Source organism: Salmo trutta, chromosome 16 (genome assembly GCF_901001165.1).
Source record: "Salmo trutta chromosome 16, fSalTru1.1, whole genome shotgun sequence".
Classification (NCBI taxonomy): domain Eukaryota; kingdom Metazoa; phylum Chordata; class Actinopteri; order Salmoniformes; family Salmonidae; genus Salmo; species Salmo trutta.
In genome coordinates, this window is record NC_042972.1 from 6706211 (window position 1) to 6726771 (window position 20561).

The window sequence follows — 20561 nt, forward strand, 5'->3', positions numbered from 1 at the left end:
TCAAGAACTTCAAGGAGAGCGCTTCAAATGTTGTGAAGAAGGCTTCAGGGCGCCCAAGAGAGTTCCTCAAGCACCAGGACCGTCTCCTAAAGTTGATTCAGCTCCTGACTCAGGGCACCATCAGTACAGAGCTTGCTCATGAATGGCAGCAGGCAGGTGTGAGTGCATCTGCACGCACAATGAGGCGAAGACTTTTGGAGGATGGCCTGGTGTCAAGAAGGGCAGCAAAGAAGCCGCTTCTCACCAGGAAAAACATCAGGGACAGACTGATATTCTGCAAAAGGTACAGGGATTGGAATGCTGAGGACTGGGGTAAAGTCATTTTCCTCAGCAGCCCGCTACCTGTCTGAATCGTCGTGTCTCCAGCTCGCCAGGCTACTCACTGGACCCAATGATGATCATTCGGCTACGCATGCCTCTCCATAATGTCAATGTGCCTCGTCCATTGCTGTTTTGGTTAGTAATTATTGCCTTATTTCATTGTAGAGTCTCTAGCCATGCTCAATACGCCTTAGCTAACCTTTTAGTTCCACCTTCCAAACATGCGGTGACCTCACCTGGTTGAAATGATGTTTCTAGAAACAATATCTCTCTCATCGTCACTCAATGCATAGGTTTTCCTCCACTGTATTCACATCCTACCATACCTTTGTCTGTACATTATGCCTTGAATCTATTCTACCGTGCCCAGAAACCTGCTCCTTTTACTCTCTGTTCCGAACATACTAGACGACCAGTTGTTATAGCCTTTAGCCGTACACTTATCCTACTTCTACTCTGTTCCTCTGTTGATGTAGAGGTTAACCCAGGCTCTGCAGTGCCTAGCTCCACTCCCATTCCCCAGGCGCTCTCAATTGTTGACTTCTCTAACCGTACGTAAAAGCCTTGGTTTCATGCATGTTAACATTAGAAGCCCCCTCCCTAAGTTTATTATATTCACTGCTTTAGCAAACTCTGCCAACCCGGTGGTCCTAGCTGTGTCTGAATCCTGGTTTAGGAGGACCACCAAAACCCCTGAAATTTCCATCCCTAACTATAACATTTTCCGACAAGATAGAACTGCCAAAGGAGGCAGAGTTGCAATCTACTGCAGCGTTAGCCCGCAGAGTTCTGTCTTACTATCCAGGTCAAAGAATTTGACCTTGTACTTTTAAAAATCAACCTTTCCAGAAACAAGTCTCTCACTGTTGCCACTTGCTATAGACCACCTTCTGTGCCCTGGACACCATATGTGAACTGATTGCCCTCCATCTATCTTCAGAGCTCGTGCTGTTAGGTGACCTATACTGGGATATGCTTAACACCCCGGCCATCCTACAATCTAAGATTGATGCCCTCAATCTCACACAAATTATCAATGAACCTACCAGGTACAACCCCAAATCCGTAAACACGGGCACCTCATATATATCATCCTAACCAACGTGCCCTCCAAATACACCTCTGCAGTCTTCTACCAGGATGTCAGCAATCACTGCCAAATTGCCTGCGTCCGTAATGGGTCTGCGGTCAAACAACCACCTCTCATCATGTTCAAACGCTTCCTAAAACACTTCAGCGAGCAAACCGTTCTAATCGACCATGACCGGGTATCCTGGATGGATTTTGACCTCATTCCGACAATAGAGGATGCCTGGTTATTCATTAAAAGTGCTTTCCTCACCATCTTAAATAAGCATGCCCCATTCAAAAAATTTAGAACCAGGAACAGATATGGACCTTGGTTCACTCCAGACCTGACTGCTCTTGACCAGCACAAAAACAACCTGTGGCGTACTGCATTAGCATTGAATAGCCCCCGCGATATGCAACTTTTCAGGGAAGTTAGGAAAGCAAAGGCTAGCTTTTTCAAACGGAAATTTTCATCCTGTAACACGAACTCCAAAAAGTTCTGGGATACTTTCACCACCGATAAATCCATGATAATTGAGAATTTCAATAAGCATTTTTCTATGGCTGGCTGTGCTTTCCACCTGGCTACCCCTACCCAGGTCAACAGCCCTGCACCCCCCACATCAACTTGCCAAAGCCTCCCCATCCTTCACCCAAATCCAGATTGCTGATGTTCTAATAGTGCTGCAAAACCTGGACCCCTACAACTCAGCCGGGCTAGACAATCTGGACCGTCTCTTTCTAAAATTATCAGCCAAAATTGTTGAAACCCCTATTACTAGCCTGTTCAACCCCTCTTACGCATCGTCTGAGATCCCCAAAGATTGGAAAGCTGTCATCCCCCTCTTCAAGGTCATCACCCTCTTCAAAGGGGGAGACACTCTAGACCCAAATTGCTACAGATCTATATCTATCCTACCCTGCCTTTCTAAGGTCTTCGAAAGTCAAGTTAACAAACAGATCACCGACCGTTTCGAATCCCACCGTAATTTCTCCGCTATGCAATCTGGTTTCCGAGCTGGTCGTGGGTGTACCTCAGCCACGCTCAAGGTCCTAAAATATATCATAACCGCCATCGATAAGAGACAATACTGTGCAGCTGTATTCATCGACCTGGCCAAGGCTTTCGACTCTGTCAATCACCACATTCTTATCGGCAGACTCAACAACCTTGGTTTCTCAAATGACTGCCTAGCCTGGTTCACCAACTTCTTCTCAGACAGAGTTCAGTGGGTCAAATCGGAGGGCCTGTTGTCCATACCTCTGGCAGTCTCTATGGGGGTGCCACAGGGTTATATTCTCTGGCCGACTCTTTTCTCTGTATACATCAATGATGTTGCTCTTGCTGCCGGTGATTCTCTGATCCACCTCTACGCAGATGACACCATTTTGGATACTTCTGGCACTTCTTTGGACACTGTGTTAATCTAAGCACACTGTCCAATTTCAAAAAAGCTTTACAACGAAAGCAAAACATTAGATTATGTCAGCAGAGTACCCAGCCAGAAATAATCAGACACCCATTTTTCAAGCTAGCATATAATGTCACAAAAACCAAAACCACAGCTAAATGCAGCACTAACCTTTGATGATCTTCATCAGATGACACTCCTAGGACATTATGTTATACAATACATGCATGTTTTGTTCAATCAAGTTCATATTTATATCAAAAACCAGCTTTTTACATGTGACTAGCATGTGACTAGCATTCCCACCGAACACGTCCGGTGAATTTACTAAATTACTCACGATAAACGCTAAAAAAAACACAACAATTATTTTAAGAATTATAGATACAAAACTCCTTTATGCAATCGCTATGTCCGATTTTAAAATAGCTTTTTGGTGAAAGCACATTTTGCAATATTCTGAGTAGATAGCCTGGCCATCACAGGTTTGCTATTTTGACACCCACCAAGTGTGGTACTCACCAAACTCAGATTTACTATAAGAAAAATTGGATTACCTTTGCTGTTCTTCGTCAGAATGCACTCCCAGGACTTCTACTTCAATAACAAATGTTGGTTTGGTTCCAAATAATCCATAGTTATGTTCAAATATCCTCTGTTTTGTTCGTGCGTTCAAGACACTATCCGAAGGGTGACAAAGGGTGACGCGCCCGACGCGTTTCGTGACAAAAAAATCTAAATATTCCATTACCGTACTTCGAAGCATGTCAACCGCTGTTTAAAAATCCATTTTTGTGCAATTTTTCTCGTAAAAAAGCGATAATATTCAGACCGGGAAACCCTGTTTTCGTTCAAAGACGAAAAAATAAAAACATGCTGTCGTCTCGTGCACGCACCCCCAGTCTCATTGTTCTCTGATCGACCACTATCCAAATGCGCTACTGATTTTCAGCAATGGCCTGCAAAGTCATCATTCAACGTTCTGCCGCCTTCTGAGAGCCTATGGGAGCCGTAGGAATTGTCACGTTACAGCAGAGATCCTCAGTTTTCAATAAAGAGAGTGTAGAAGGCCAAGAAATGGTCAGAGAGGGCACTTCCTGTAAGGAATCTTCTCAGGTTTTTGCCTGCCATATGAGTTATGTTATACTCACAGACACCATTCAAACAGTTTTAGAAACTTTAGGGTGTTTTCTATCCAAAGCCAATAATGACATGCATATTCTAGTTTCTGGGCAGTAGTAATAACCAGATTAAATCAGGTACGTTTTTTATCCGGCCGTGCAAATACTGCCCCCTACCCTAGAGAGGTTAACTTGCCTTTCAAAGACCTTAGAAAGGCAGGGTAGGATAGATATGGGTCTAGAGTGTCTCCCCCTTTGAAGAGGGGGATGACAGCTTTCCAATCTTTGGGGATCTCAGACGATGTGAAAGAGAGGCTGAACAGGCTAGTAATAGGGGTTGCAACAATTTTGGCTGATAATTTTAGAATGAGACGGTCCAGATTGTCTAGCCCGGCTGAGTTGTAGGGGTCCAGATTTTGCAGCACTATCAGAACATCAGCTATCTGGATTTGGGTGAAGGATGGGGGAGGCTTTGGCAAGTTGATGTGGGGGGTGCAGGGCTTTTGACCTGGGTAGGGGTAGCCAGGTGGAAAGCACGGACAGCCGTAGAAAAAAGCTTATTGAAATTCTCAATTATCATGTATTTATCGGTGGTGACAGTGTCCCAGAACTTTTTGGAGTTCGTGTTACAGGATGAAAATGTCCGTTTGAAAATGCTAGCCTTTGCTTTCCTAACTTCCCTGAAAAGTTGCATATCGCAGGGTCTATTCGATGCCAATGCAGTACGCCACAGGATGTTTTTGTGCTGGTCAAGAGCAGTCAGGTCTGGAGTGAACCAAGGTCCATATCTGTTCCCGGTTCTACATTTTTTTAATGGGGCATGCTCATTTAAGATGGTGAGGAAAGCACTTTTAATGAATAACCAGGCTTCCTCTATTGTCGGAATGAGGTCAAAATCCTTCCAGGATACCCGGGCCCGGTCGATTGGACAGGTTTGCTCGCTGAAGTGTTTTAGGAAGCTTTTGAAAATGATGAGGTGGTTGTTTGACAGCAGACCCATTACGGACGCAGGCAATGAGGCAGTGATCGCTGAGATCCTGGTTGAAGACAGCAGAGGTGTATTTGAAGGGCATGTTGGTTAGGATGATATATATGAGGGTGCCCGTGTTTACGGATTTGGGATTGTACATGGTAGGTTCATTGATAATTTGTGTGAGATTGAGGGCATCAAGCTTAGATTCTAGGATGGCTGGGGTGTTAAGCATATCCCAGTTTTGGTCACCTAAGAGCACAAGCTCTGAAGATAGATGGGGGAAATCAGTTCACATATGGTGTCCAGGGCACAGAAAGTGGTCTATAGCAATTGGCAAAGATGAGAGACTTGTTTCTGGAAAGGTTGATTTTTAAAAGTAGAAGCTCATATTGTTTGGGCACAGACCAGGATAGTAAGACAGAACTCTGCAGGCTAACGCTGCAGTAGATTGAAACTTTGCCTCCTTTGGCAGTTCTATCTTGTCGGAAAATGTTATAGTTAGGGATGGAAATTTCAGGGGTTTTGGTGGTCCTCCTAAACCAGGATTCAGACACGGCTTGGACAACCATGTTGGCAGAGTGTGCTAAAGCAGTGAATAAAATAAACTTAGGGAGGGGGCTTCTAATATTAACATGCATGAAACCAAGGCTTTTAAGTCAACAAATGAGAGTTCCTGGGGAATGGGAGTGGAGCTAGGCACTGGAGGGCCTGGGTTAACCTCTACATTACCAAAGGACCAGATTAGGAGTAGGATAAGTGTACGGCTAAATTCTATAACAACTGGTCGTCTAGTACGTTCGGAACAGAGAGTAAAAGTAGCAGGTTTCTGGGCACGGTAGAATAGATTCAAGGCATAATGTACAGGCAAGGGCATGGTAGGATGTGAGTACAGTGGAGGTAAATCTATGCATTGAGTGACGATGAGAGAGATATTGTCTCTAGAAACATCATTTCAACCAGGTGAGGTCACCGCATGTTTGGAAGGTGGAACTAAAGGGTTAGCTAAGGCGTATTGAGCATGGCTAGAGACTCTACAATGAAATAAGGCAATAATTACTAACCAAAACAGCAATGGACGAGGCACATTGACATTAGGGAGAGGCATGCATAGCCGAGTGATCATCATTGGCTCCAGTGAGTAGCTTGGCGAGCTGGACACACGACGATTCAGACAGCTAGCTGGCCGGGGCTAGCAGATGTGCATTCGAGGGATGTCGCAACGGAAGAAGTCAGTTGTAGCCCCTTCGTGCTGTTACGTCGGCAGATCAGTCGTGATGGATCATTTGGGCTCCGTGTAGTAAAAGGGTCCAGGCCAATTTGCAAAATAGGTATAGTAGCCCCAAAAGAATTAGCGGGCTGCGTCTAGAAGGCTAGTAGATGGGCATTCGAGGGATGACGTTACGGGGGAGCCAGTTGAAAAGCCCCTCGGGTGGATTACATCGGTAGTCCAGTCGTGAAGGATCGTCGGGGCTCCGTATCGGCAATAAAAGGGGTCCAGGCCAATTGGCAAAATAGGTATTGAAGCCTAAGGAGTGGCTGATGGACTTCTTTAGCTAGCTGGGAGATGGGCCTAGCATGAAATAACTCCAGGCTAATAGGCGCTTGCTTCGGGACAGAGACGTTAGCCAGGAGAAGCCAATCCGATAGCAGCTAGCTGCGATGATCCAGTTGAAAAGGTTTAGAGCTTGAAGTGGGAATAAGGAGATATGGAGAAAAATAAGTCAGATTTGCTCTGGTTTGATTCGTGCTGTGCAAACTGGCAAGAGTATTCTGGGCTAAAGGTAGCTGGTGACCGCTAGCAGTGGCTAGCTGACTGCTAGCTAGTAGCTAGTTAGCTGGCTAGCTTCTGTTGGGGGTTCTGGTTAAAAAACGAAAGAAAATAGCAATCATACCACATCACTAAGCTTGGGCCCTTGGTCTCAACCCCGCCCTGTGCAGCTGGGCAGACGGGCCGACCTCAGGTGTGAAGGTAGGCAACAACACCTCCGCCACGCTGATCCTCAAGACTGGGGCCCCACAAGGGTGTGTGCTCAGCCTCCTCCTGTACTCTCTGTTCACCCATGACTGTGTGGCAACTCAATCATCAAGTTTGCTGACAACAGTGGTAATCACACGTCGAGACGCCCTACAGTGAGGAATTGAGGGCCCTGACGGAATGATGCCAGGAAAATAACCTCTCCCTCAATGTCAACAAAACAAATGAGATGATCGTGGACTACAGTAGACAGCAGAGAGCTAGTCCCCATCCACGTCTACGGGGCCGCACTGGAGAGGATGAAAAGCTTTAAGTTACTCAGAGCAATGGCCTGTTCACCCCGCTACCATCTAGAAGGAGGTGAAAGTACAGGTGCATCAAAGCTGTGACCAAGATACTGAGAAACTGGAGATAGAAAACTTCTATCTCCAAAATATCGATGTTTTGTTTGCCGAGCCACTTAGTTATCACTTTTGCCTTATGGTAAGGTGCTCCATCATGCTGGAAAAGGCATTGTTCTTCACCAAACTGTTCCTGGATGGTTGGGAGAAGTTGCTCTCGGAAGAAGTGTTGGTTCCATTCTTTATTCATGGCTGTGTTCTTAGGCAAAATTGTGAGTGAGCCCACTCCTTTGGCTGAGAAGCAACCCCACACATGAATGGTCTCAGGATGCTTTACTGTTGGCATGACACAGGACTGATGGTGGCGCTCACCTTGTCTTCTCTGGACAAGCTTTTTTCCATATGCCCCAAACAATCGGAAACGGGATTCATCGGAGAAAATGACTTTACCCCAGATGCACTCACACCTGCCTGCTGCCATTCCTGAACAAGCTCTGTACTGATGGTGCCCCGATCCAGCAGCTGAATCAACTTTAGGAGACGGTCCTGGTGCTTGCTGAACTTTCTTGGGCGCCCTGAAGCCTTCTTCACAAAGATTGAACCGCTCTCCTTGAAGTTCTTGATGATTTGATAAATGGTTGATTTAGGTGCAATCGTACTGGCAGCAATATCCTTGGCTATGACGCCCTTTTTGTGCAAAGCAATGATGACAACACATGTTTCCTTGCAGGTAAGCATGGTTGACAGATGAAGAACAATGATTCCAAGCACCACCCTCCTTTTGAAGCTTCCAGTCTGTTATTCCAACTCAATCAGCATGAAAGAGTGATCTCCAGCCTTATCCTCGTCAACACTCACACCTGTGTTAACAAGAGAATCACTGACATGATATCAGCTGGTCCTTTTGTGGCAAGGCTGAAATGCAGTGGAAATGTTTTTGGGGGATTCAGTTCATTTGCATGGCAAAGAGGGGCTTTGCAAATAATTGCAATTCATCTGATCACTCTTCAAAACATTCTGGAGTATATGCAAATTGCCATCATACAAAACCTTTGGCCACGACTGTACATAGTCATTCAAAACGGTTCACTTTAATAATATTTACAGTAGAGTACCTGTACTGTGGGTTCTGTGGTCACCAAACTGCCTTCAAGCTCAGTGGTCTCGCTTCACAGGAGTGGCAACTGGGAACATATCAATGCACAAAATCACTCGGACCAGCCTTTCCGTACCGCGGCGGTGAAGCCTGATAAGTGCAACACCCAAAGGGCTCGCACGTTGAAGGACAAGGCACCTGTTCAGCAGCCCTGAGAATGGAAAGGTGAGAGGAAGAGGACACATACTCAGCCACCAGAACAACACATCATGGGGATCTGACCATAGAGAATGATGGACACAGGATATCATCTTTATATGTGTCCCATTATGGCATCCGTGAGCACACGGACATGCAAATCAAATAACAAATGTAATTACATTTGAGACAACAGAGGCAATATTCATTTTATTAAAGTAGATTGAATAATAGGGTGCGTTCAGCAGGATGCAACGTTTTGGACATTTTCAGATAAAAATATGCTATGTTGAACAAATGTCTCTCCGACATGTAGAATAAGGAAATACGTTGTCTCTATTCATGAAATGTAAATCTGCAACGCTCGAAGGTTTTGCGACTGAACGTGACCCGTGTGATTCTTCCTTAACGAACATGCCCCACCTAGATGGCTACTTTAAAATGTTGGAAGCCCTCAATGGCAATGTTAATGCCAAAATTGATTTTATCCATCTAGAGTCCTCTATCTAACTCCATGAGACTGAACAAATAGCCAGGTAAAGACCAGCAAACACCGGCCCCTAATTGCAATGAGGTGCACCTGGAGACAAATAGATACACCTGGGTTAATTAAGACATGTCACATAACATAAATACCAGGTGTATTGGGTCTAATTAGCATCAGTTGCATTTTCTCTGTTACTACCACTCCTGTACCTGGCATCATGCACATGGTCAGACTGACGGTGGTCACATGTGAGTATACATTTAAATATATATGACCAAATGTTTGTATTTGAGAGTAATGGAAGTACATATCATATATGACTTGCGGGACATTACATGTCTATTGTTAAAAACAAAGTTGTCTAACAAACTGTCACATTGCATGCATGGAATAAGAGACCAAATTCTTAACTTGATGACTACAGTACACTTAGTATAACTCAAATGCTGGAGTATAGAGTCAAATGCTAAATTCTAGCTTCATGGTCCAAGTGCATATGATGTGGAATGTTGCTGAACTGGCTGTGTGATGTTGTTTCAGTGCTGGCTGCAGCTTGCTGTACACTAACAGATGGAGGTACTGTATGTAGTAATGATGATACCACTTAACCAAGCTAATGTGAGTGGTGTGTAATTCCTGTTTATTTGTCCTGGCAGCAATCAGCATCACGTGTGAAGGCTCTGATGCTTTACTGCAATGTGGTAAGCTAGTCAACACTACTGTATAGTCACCTATGATATTTTCTACTGTAGATTAGCATCACTGGCCCACACCAGTCTTCGCTCTCCTTCATCCCTCACCTTTCTCCTTTTCTTTGTCTCTCTTCCCCCCCCCCCCCCATCTCCCTCAGATGGAGGTAAGATTCAAATCAAGCGTGCCAACTATGGTCGTCGTAAACACGATGTGTGTTCCATTGGGCGCCCCGAAAACCAACTCACCGACACCAACTGCCTCAGCCAATCCACCACCAGCAAGATGGCAGAAAGGTACTAGAACCTGTGGTGTTTACCTGTAGGAACTCCTTGGCTGTGGTGTTAACAACCACCAGCAGCAAGAACCTGTAGTGTTTACCTGTGGGAACTCATGACCTCTACCTGTCTTTGACACAAACAGGTGCGGTGGGAAGAGCCAGTGTATTGTCCCGGCATCCAATTTGGTTTTTGGAGACCCCTGTGTCGGGACTTACAAGTACCTGGACACCAAATACTCCTGTGTCCAACAGCCTGAAACAAGTCAGTCTCTGAATGTGTGCTAATAATAGTTAGTGGTGGGCACCAATAGCCATAATTTAATCCCACATACTATCGGTATGACTGGCATGTTGGGATATTGTTTAATACTCCTACCCATTTTACTCTTTTGTAAAAGAGTGCACTCTGCTGATTGCTAGAAAAGGAATAGAATGGGTTGGTTCCCCTACCGTACCAGCTTGCTAACTTTGTTTTATTAAATGCTGCCTCATGGCCACAACATGTTTCATACATGCATTTGTTTCTCCAAGTGTAAACCACCTCACCTTCTAACTAACACTAGCTGGCACACAACCTGTGGTTATGGAACAATGTAGCCGGCAACAACTTTATTTAGCGTAGGGATGTCGGAGACCAGGCAGTGTGGTGCCAAGATGGACTAAGGAACTGCTTGTGGACTACAGGAAACAGAGGGCCAAGCCCCTCCTACCAGGAGGCTAAAAAGATTTGTTATCAGCCCTCCGATCCTCAAATCTACAGCTGCATCCTTTGAGAGCTTTTTGACTGGCTGCATCACCACTAGGTATGGCATCTGTCCGCAAAGTGCTACAGAGTAGTGCGTACGGCCCAGTACATCACTTGAGGCCAGCGCTCCCTGCAATCAGGACCTCGACACCACGTGTGTCGGAAGGCCCTACATTGTCATGCCTCAAGTCATACTGTCCTGTTACTCCATGACAAATGGTACGGAATGCACCAGTCTGGAACCAACAGGACCCTGAACGGCTTCTACTTCCCCCAAGCCATAAACTGCTGAATGACTACCCCTGACTATCTGCATTGCTTTTTTTAAATTACTTTTTTGACATATGCTGCTGCTCCTTGTTATATGTACATATCTAGCTCAATTAGCAAGCAAGAACATCGCAGGGAAGTGGCTGAAGCTTGCTACCTAGCGCTACTCCCACAGATTTGTAAGGTATACAGCTAATCTGGCACGGCATAGAAATACAGATGTGGTGTAGTGGGTCGACTTTATTTTTAACCAATTTAGAGCCAGCCAGTTTACTTAAAATGTTAGCATTTTTGAGGACTGCTCATAAGGAAGTGGAACTACAAGGGAACGTTGGAAGATGACGCGTCAAACTGTTTATACTTTAGTTCACGCTAACACATTTATAATGACTTTAAAGAAATGAGCCTGAAATCAACATTCCCTGTTAGTGCCCATCCCTAACACTTCACCAGGCTAATGTATGTCTTAATTTGTCTGGCCAGTGTGGTGTAACTCCTGTGTTGTCCTTGCAGTAAGCAGCATCATATGTGAAGGCTCTGATTCCCAACTACTATGTGGTAAGCTGGTTAGCACTACCGTACGGTATAATCATGTGGTGATGTATATTAGTCACTAGCCCACACAAACACCCAGATTTGGCCATCCTTTTCTTCTTCTATTCATCAGATGGGGTGAGATCATATTCAGCGTGCAACTATGGTCGTCGTAACAGATGTGTGTTCCATGGGCGCCCAAACAACAACTCAAAAACACCAACTGCATCAACCAATCCACCACCAGCACAATGTCAGAAAGGTAGTGAAACCTTTAGTGTGCATTTACCTGTAGGCACTCATTGGCTGTGGTGTTAACCTCTACCTGTTGACACACAGGTGTGATGGAGAGCGCCAGTGTATCGTCAAGGTATCCAACTCCGTGTTCGGCGACCCCTGTGTTGGAACTTATAAGTACTTGGATGTGGCTTACACCTGTGACTGAATGTGAGTTTGTGTGTGTGTATATATATATGTGCATGCACACATGACTGGGAACTAGAATGCTGGTGCTGACAATATGCCTTGCAGGAGTTCTTCCTGTGGAACCTGAAGATGTACAAGGCTTCTGGGATATCTTCATCAGGTTGTGCTGTTTTCTGCCAAATCAACTTCAATGACCATTGGGAACCTGTGTATTTTGTGTGGAAGCATTTCTGAACTGTGGTTGGTCTGAATTAAATGAAGTGTCAAAGACGAGACTGGTTGCCTCTTGTATGTTACTAAATGTCACACCAATATTTCTGAACATGTGTCCTTTATTCTTGCCTTTCACCGGACTCATTTGTACCTGGCGCTAACGTGCTTTTGTCTTGCTGTCTGTATTGTGTGCCCACCTTTATGCAGTTGTAAAATATTCATTGTGCTCTGGCCGGGCAAACTATTTTTAAACAATTGTACCTGCCTCTCAAATCACTGACAGGTAGTACTTATGACATCAGCAGGCTTACTTGATCTAATGTGTACACAAAGCAGACCTGGACCGTTAACCTTACAATGTGTAGACCCTACAAACCCTGATCATTAAGTGATTGGCTCAGATCATGAGCCAAACAATACCGTGACGTGGACATTAAGCTTGAGGCTATTTCTAAGGCTGCTTTTGCTTGTCAGATTTTTAGAGAACAATAGGAGAGCTTCAATTGGCTAATGAATGGAGAAATGTATAACGCCCCACAGAATTTATGGGTCATAATGCGTCACACGGTTGCTAAGCTAATCATCATGCAATGCCTTCTCAAAGTCGAGAAACCTGCCTATTTTCCTCGCATACATAATGCCACTATTCCAAAGCAATACGATAATATCAAACATCTCGGCTTAGTTGCAATTTTGTACTTCCCAGAATTCATGCTAAAGTTGGGTTTTTTGAGCTAGTGCCCAATTGGCCCCAGAATGCACTGCGCAGCCCATGGGCAACATACAAAATGGGCGTTAATATGATGCCAGTGGAGTTTCCCCATCTCAATGTATCTCTGGCACTGTCCCACACATTTCGGCGACGCACCAACATTGATCTGTCCATTGAAATCAAGTCTAAGTGGTAGATCTGTAGAGCGCTATTTCTACTGAGGTACGTTATTGTCGAACAGCTGAAAATAGTACTTTTGGTCTGAAAATATATTTTGCAGTTTAGATGGTATAATGATGCAACACTACTTTTGTCGAAATTATGTGAACCAGAATTTCAGCAACCAGGAAATGGCAGCGTGATCCGCATAGTGCATTTTTATTTCTATTATACCATCAATATGTCCTGTGGTACTGCTGTACTCATCCCAAATAAAACCAATGGGCAATAAGAGACAGAATGCGATTGGATCATCTAATTGGCTTTCACAACTCTTGTAGAATTTCCACGTGGATGGGGATATTGTGTATTTAATCAAAGTCCACTGGAGGAAAATCTATTTTTAACTAAGACAATTTAACTGAATTTTTCCAGTACAATAGAGGTTCAGTAAATCCCCTTATTGTTTGGGATACCTTTAAATGTACCTTCAGAGGTCATTCAATTCAATTTTCAACAACAATGAAAAGCAGTTTCTGGCTAAAGAGAAGACTAACAAGGGAAATACATTCACTAATAGTACAGGTAGATAGCAATAAAAACGAAACTACAGAGATACAAAAAATTAGAGGAAAAACAAGATTTAGAGGAACAACAAGAGAGGAATTATTCAAGAACCAACTAATATAATCTATTACCAAATGAAAGTAATCTGTGAGGAAGCTAAATGATCTCAAGATGGCGCAGACAGAGATGGTCACCTCGCTTCAAGTCCTTAGGAAATTATGCAGTTATTTGTGTCCAACATTAGGGCACGAGTTGCCTTCCAGAGAGACAGAGATTGTAACATTCTCTGATTCACGGAAACATGGCTCACTCGGGATATGTTATCAAAGTCGATACAACCATCGGGTTTCTTCATGCGTCGCGCCGACAGAAACAAACATCTCTCTGGTAGGTGGAAGGCTGGGGGTTTATGCCTCATGATTAATGACTCATGGTGTAACAATATCAACATACAGTAACTCATGTCCTTTTGTTCACCTGACTTATATATCGCAAAACTCGGGCAAAACTGAATGCGCGAACCACCGCATTCAACCATGGAAAGAGGTCGGGGAATATAGCTGAATATAAACAGTGTAGTTATTCCCTCCGCAAGGCAATCAAACAAGCAGAATGTCGGTATAGGGAGAAAATGGAGTTGTAATTCAACGGCCAAGACACGAGACGTATGTGGCAGGGTCTACAGGAAATTACGGACTACAAATTTGTTCATAAAATGCCTGGAATTTTACAATTTTGGTGATTCTCTTTTAAAATGGGTAAAAGTACTGTATAGGTGTAAAATAGTAAATAGCGGCTACTTTTCAGAGAGTTTTGAATCATCAAGAGGACTTAAACAAGGGTGTCCGCTGTCACCATATCTATTCGTTATGGCCATCGAAATGCTAGCTACTAAAATCAGATCAAATAACAACATTAGAGGATTAGAAATCCAAGGTTTAAAAACAAAGGTGTCCATGTATGCCGATGACTCAAGTTTTTATTAAGTCCGCAAGCTAGATCCCTACAATGTCTCATTGAAGGTCTAGACACATTTTCTGGACTCTCTGGACTAAAACCTGTGTACAATGTTAGGTATTGGATCTTTAAAAAATAAACTGCATATTAATGTAAAAGTTGTATCTTTAAAATTGACTGATGGTGAAGTAGACATACTTGGTATTCATATAAAACATATTACATGAGCCCTACAAAATTAATTTCAATAGAAAACAGACAAGATCCTGCAACCATGGAGAGGTAAATTCCTGTCTATTTATATGAAATTTGCCCTGATTAACTCCTTAGTCATATCACAATTTACTCACTTTCATATGGCGCTGCCTACTCCTGATGATTTGTTTTTCAATTCATATGAGCAAAAAATATGTATCTTAATTTGGGACGCTATACCAGACAAGATAGAGTGTGCCTATCTATATTTATTAATGTGTTTATTTTTATTTAACCAGGTAAGTTGACTGAGAACACATTCTCATTTACAGCAACAACCTGGGGATTAGTTACAGGGGAGAGGAGGGGAGATGAAGTAGCTAATTGTACACCAGTGATGATTAGGTGGCCATGATGGTAAGAAGTACAATTTGGGAATTTAGCCAGGACACTGGGGTTAACACCCCTACTCTTGCGATCAGTGCCATGGGATCTTTAGTGATCACAGAGAGTCAGGACAGCCATTTAACATCCCATCCAAAAGATGGCACCCTACTGCCCTGGGTCAATGGGATATTTTTAGACAAGACAGAAGGGTGCCTCCTACTGGCCTTCCAACACCACTTCGAGAAGCATCTGTTCTCCCATCCAGGGACTGACCAGGACCAATCCTGCTTAGCGTAAGAAGCAAAGCAGCAGTAAAATGCAGGGTGGTATGCAGGCCTACCTCGCTATATAATGAATATGAATTGGGTGTGTTGCGATTATTAAATATAAAAGCACTAAACTTCTCTCTAAACAGCTTCACTTATTCAAAAGTTCTACTTGAACCCTAAATAATCCTCAAGTAGATTACTAAAAAAAGCTAATCCATTGACTAAAATAGACTTTTTGGCCTGTGTACAGATTTCCATGTCTCATTTTGATTAATTGCAAATGGTACTTTTTTCAAAGTATTCTCTTTTCAAACAAGCATTGCAGAACTGACTACAATTTCAATTTCATCCCCCTGAAAGGATAGAACAAATATTACAAATATTATGGCTCTACTCAAATGTGATGGTTTATAAAAGACCTATATTTATGGGAAAAAAGTTTGAAAAGTGTATTTGTTTTTAAATGATATTGTCAATTGGAATGGTAGAATTGTCTTTCATGGAGTTATCAGAATTATTTGGAAAGGTCTGCTCAATCCAAGATTATAACCAATTGATTACATTACCCCAACAATGGAGGCAGGAAGAGGTAGGGAACTGGTCTGTCTGCCCAATATAAAGGACCAAAACTTGCAGAGGGAAAAAAATAGCTTAAATAGGAATGTTATAACAGTTTCATTTGAGGACCAGGATGTTGACATCTGTGCCATACAGATTGCAAAATTGTTGGGAAGAAATTTTTGATTTACCGATTCCATGGTACAGGGTGTACGAGTTGATTCAACATTTACATTTAAGTCATTTAGCAGACGCTCTCATCCAGAGCGACTTACAAATTGGTGCATTCACCTTATGATATCCAGTGGAACAACCACTTTACAATAGTGCATCTAAATCTATTAAGGGGGGGGGTTAGAAGGATTACTTTATCCTATCCCAGGTATTCCTTAAAGAGGTGGGGTTTCAGGTGTCTCCGGAAGGAGGTGATTGACTCCGCTGTCCTGGCGTCGTGGGGGATCTTGTTCCACCATTGGGGTGCCAGAGCAGCGAACAGTTTTGACTGGGCTGAGCGGGAACTGTGCTTCCTCAGAGGTAGGGAGGCGAGCAGGCCAGAGGTGGATGAACGCAGTGCCCTTGTTTGGGTGTAGGGCCTGATCAGAGCCTGAAGGTCCGGAGGTGCCGTTCCCCTCACAGCTCCGTAGGCAAGCACCATGGTCTTGTAGCGGATGCGAGCTTCAACTGGAAGCCAGTGGAGAGAGCGGAGGAGCGGGGTGACGTGAGAGAACTTGGGAAGGTTGAACACCAGACGGGCTGCGGCGTTCTGGATGAGTTGTAGGGGTTTAATGGCACAGGCAGGGAGCCCAGCCAACAGCGAGTTGCAGTAATCCAGACGGGAGATGACAAGTGCCTGGATTAGGACCTGCGCCGCTTCCTGTGTGAGGCAGGGTCGTACTCTGCGAATGTTGTAGAGCATGAACCTACAGGATCGGGTCACCGCCTTGATGTTAGTGGAGAACGACAGGGTGTGTCCAGGGTCACGCCAAGGTTCTTAGCACTCTGGGAGGAGGACACAAGGGAGTTGTCAACCATGATGGCGAGATCATGGAACGGGCAGTCCTTCCCCGGGAGGAAGAGCAGCTCCGTCTTGCCGAGGTTCAGCTTGAGGTGGTGATCCGTCATCCACACTGATATGTCTGCCAGACATGCAGAGATGCGATTCGCCACCTGGTTATCAGAAGGGGGAAAGGAGAAGATTACTTGTGTCGTCTGCATAGCAATGATAGGAGAGACCATGTGAGGATATGACAGAGCCAAGTGAGTTGGTGTAAAGCGAGAATAGGAGAGGGCCTAGAACAGAGCCCTGGGGGACACCAGTGGTGAGAACACGTGGTGCGGAGACAGATTCTCACCACGCCACCTGGTAGGAGCGACCTGTCAGGTAGGACGCAATCCAAGCGTGGGCCGCGCCGGAGATGCCCAGCTCGGAGAGGGTGGAGAGGAGGATCTGATGGTTCACAGTATCAAAGGCAGCCGATAGGTCTAGAAGGATGAGAGCAGAGGAGAGAGAGTTAGCTTTAGCAGTGCGGAGAACCTCCGTGACACAGAGAAGAGCAGTCTCAGTTGAATGCCCAGTCTTGAAACCTGACTGATTAGGATCAAAAAGGTCATTCTGAGAGAGATAGCAGGAGAGCTGGCCAAGGACGGCACGTTCAAGAGTTTTGGAGAGAAAAGAAAGAAGGGATACTGGTCTGTAGTTGTTGACATCGGAGGGATCGAGTGTAGGTTTTTTCAGAAGGGGTGCAACTCTCGCCCTCTTGAAGACGGAAGGGACGTAGCCAGCGGTCAAGGATGAGTTGATGAGCGAGGTGAGGTAGGGGAGAAGGTCTCCGGAAATGGTCTGGAGAAGAGAGGAGGGGATAGGGTCAAGTGGGCAGGTTGTTGGGCGGCCGGCCGTCACAAGACGCAAGATTTCATCTGGAGAGAGAGGGGAGAAAGAGGTCAAAGCACAGGGTAGGGCAGTGTGAGCAGGACCAGCTTTGTCGTTTCACTTAGCAAACGAGGATCGGATGTCGTCGACCTTTTCAAAATGGTTGACGAAGTCATCCGCAGCGGGAGGAGGGGGGGGAGGAGGATTCAGGAGGGAGGAGGTGGCGGCAAAGAGCTTCCTAGGGTTAGAGGCAGATGCTTGGAATTTAGAGTGGTAGAAAGTGGCTTTAGCAGCAGAGACAGAAGAGGAAAATGTAGAGAGGGAGTGAAAGGATGTCCCAGGAGGCGAGTTTTCCTCCATTTCCGCTCGGCTGCCCGGAGCCCTGTTCAATTTTAGCTAAAAAGACTTGTGCTTTTCAGCTAAAATTGTATAGAATTCTTGCCAACAAAACGCTGAATATTTGGGGCATACAAAGTTCTGCAGATTTTGTTGTGAGGATACAGAATTGACCATTTATTTTGGTATTGTCTTCAAGCAGCCTGTCAGGAATGGCTGAAACTGTATAACATAGATCTGAAATGGACCATAGAAATACTGGAGATCTCGTCAATTACTAACGCTCATAGTAAAAGATTATTTCTAATTGAATAGACTCTAGACTGAGTTAAACTGTATTGTTGAAAGATATGCTGCATAGAAATCCGAAGGGTTGCCAGTAGAGACAGGCGGGATGGGCTAAGGGAACTGTGATGTGGAATTGGAGACAAGTGGGAGTGGAGTTGCTGGGCGAAGGATAGAATGACAGATCTAAATTATATAAAAGGTAAATACTTTGACACTGAGGGGCTGTGTTGATATAGTTGAGGCTGATGCCATGCAGGTGTTGAAGGCATTTGTACACTCATTCAAATGCACCAAGATGGACATGGTGCCATACATGCACTCAAACATTGGCCTTGCTGTTGTATTGTCCTGGATGTTTGTTTTGTTTGTGGTGCAGGGAATGGAATTCTATTTCTCTGGCTGGAATCTGATGGTTGAGGGGCTGCTCTTGGAACAGTGTTGGACCACGTTTTTGACATTGTGGAGATCTGTCGATGTGCCCTTGAGCAGGGCGTTGACCCTGTTTGCGTGTTTACGTGTCTTTGGATCAGAGGCTGTTAGATGACTAATGTGATGTAGTTGGCCAGCTTCCCTGCAAGTATGATTAAGAGAAGAAACAGCCTCTAGCTTAATTTACACATCACAGTAACATTTGGTTCATGATCTGAGCCAATCACTTACTGATGTACATTTGTAGGGTCTACACATTGTATAACCTGTCCAGGTCTGCTTTGTCACCAGATTAGCTGTTGATGCATACAAATTAAGTCAAGTAAGCATGCTGATGTCATAAGTACAACTTGTCAGTGATTTGAGAGGCATGTACAATTGATTTAAAAATAGTTTGACCATCCAGAGCATTTTACAACTGCCTAAAGGTGGGCACACAATACAGACAAAGGCATGTTAGCGCCAGGTACAAATGAGTCCGGAGAAAGGCAACAATAAAGGACACACGTTCAGAAATATTAGTGTGACATTAATAGACAAGAGGCAACGAGTCTTGTCTTTCTGACACTTCATTTTATTCAGACCAACCACAGTTCAGAAATGCTTCCACACAAAATACACAGGTTTACAATGGTCATTGAAGTTGGAGGAAAACAGCACAACCTGATGACGATATCCCAGAAGCCTTGTACATCTTCAGGTTCCACAGGAAGATATCCTGCAAGACATACTGTCAGCACCAGCATTCTAGTTCCCAGTCATGTGTGCATGCACATACATAAAACTCACATTCAGTCACAGGTGTAAGCCACATCCAAGTACTTGTAAGTTCCAACACAGGGGTCGCCAAACACGGAGTTGGATACCTTGACGATACATGGCGCTCTCCGTCAACCTGTGTCAACAGGTAGAGGTTAACACAACAGCCAAGGAGTTCCTACAGGTAAACACTACAGGTTCTAGTACCTTTCTGCCATCTTGCTGGTGGAGGATTGGCTGAGGCAGTTGGTGTCAGTGAGTTGGTTATCGGGGCGCCCAATGGAACACACATCGTGTTGACGACGACCATAGTTGGCACGCTGAATATGGATCTCACCCTGATCTGAGGAAGAGAAAGAAGAAAAGGATGGCCAAATCTGGGCGTTTGTGTGGGCTAGTGACTAATATACAGCACCACATGATTATACCGTACGGTAGTGCTAACCAGCTTACCACATAGTAGTTGGGAATCAGAGCCTTCACATACGATGCTGCTTACTGCAAGGACAACACAGGAGTTACACCACACTTGCCAGACAAATTAAGACATACATTAGCCTGGTGAGGTGTTAGGGATGGGCACTAACAGGGAATGTTGATTTCAGGTGCATTTTTTAAGTCATTTTAAACTTGTCAGCATGTACTAAAGTATAAAGGGCTGTGCTCGTCATCTTTCACCGTTACCTTGTAGTGACAGTTCCTTAGGAGCAGGTCTCAAAAGGCTAATATGTTAGCAAACTGGCTGGCTAGACCTAAACTGGTGAAAAATAAAGTCGACCCGCTACACCAAATCTGTATTTCTATGCCGTGCCATATTTCAGATTAGCTGTATACCCTACAAATCTGTGGGGGAGTAGCGCCATCTAGTTACCGTTCACTGAAACATATTCAGTCTTAAAACCAGATTGAGTGCGCACAAGCA

The 20561-nt window shown here is 44.5% G+C and overlaps 1 protein-coding gene and 1 long non-coding RNA gene across 2 annotated transcripts in view; one reads left to right on the top strand and one right to left on the bottom strand.

Moving 5' to 3' along the window:
* The first annotated feature begins 9199 nt into the window (after positions 1–9199).
* Positions 9200–20561, top strand: part of LOC115150008 (L-rhamnose-binding lectin CSL3) — a 106356-nt gene continuing 94994 nt past the window's right edge. Inside the window, exons 1-6 of the mRNA XM_029692869.1 lie at positions 9200–9243; positions 9536–9571; positions 9652–9696; positions 9846–9981; positions 10109–10227; positions 11494–11538. Of these exons, the coding sequence (XP_029548729.1) occupies positions 9213–9243; positions 9536–9571; positions 9652–9696; positions 9846–9981; positions 10109–10227; positions 11494–11538 (412 nt within the window). The 5' untranslated portion in view covers positions 9200–9212. The remainder of the gene's footprint in view (positions 9244–9535; positions 9572–9651; positions 9697–9845; positions 9982–10108; positions 10228–11493; positions 11539–20561) is intronic.
* On the bottom strand, positions 19443–19758 carry LOC115150018 (uncharacterized). Its single transcript, XR_003867033.1, has 2 exons — positions 19670–19758; positions 19443–19598 (listed from the first exon to the last, which is right to left on the bottom strand). It is a non-coding gene; the product is annotated as an uncharacterized LOC115150018 (long non-coding RNA).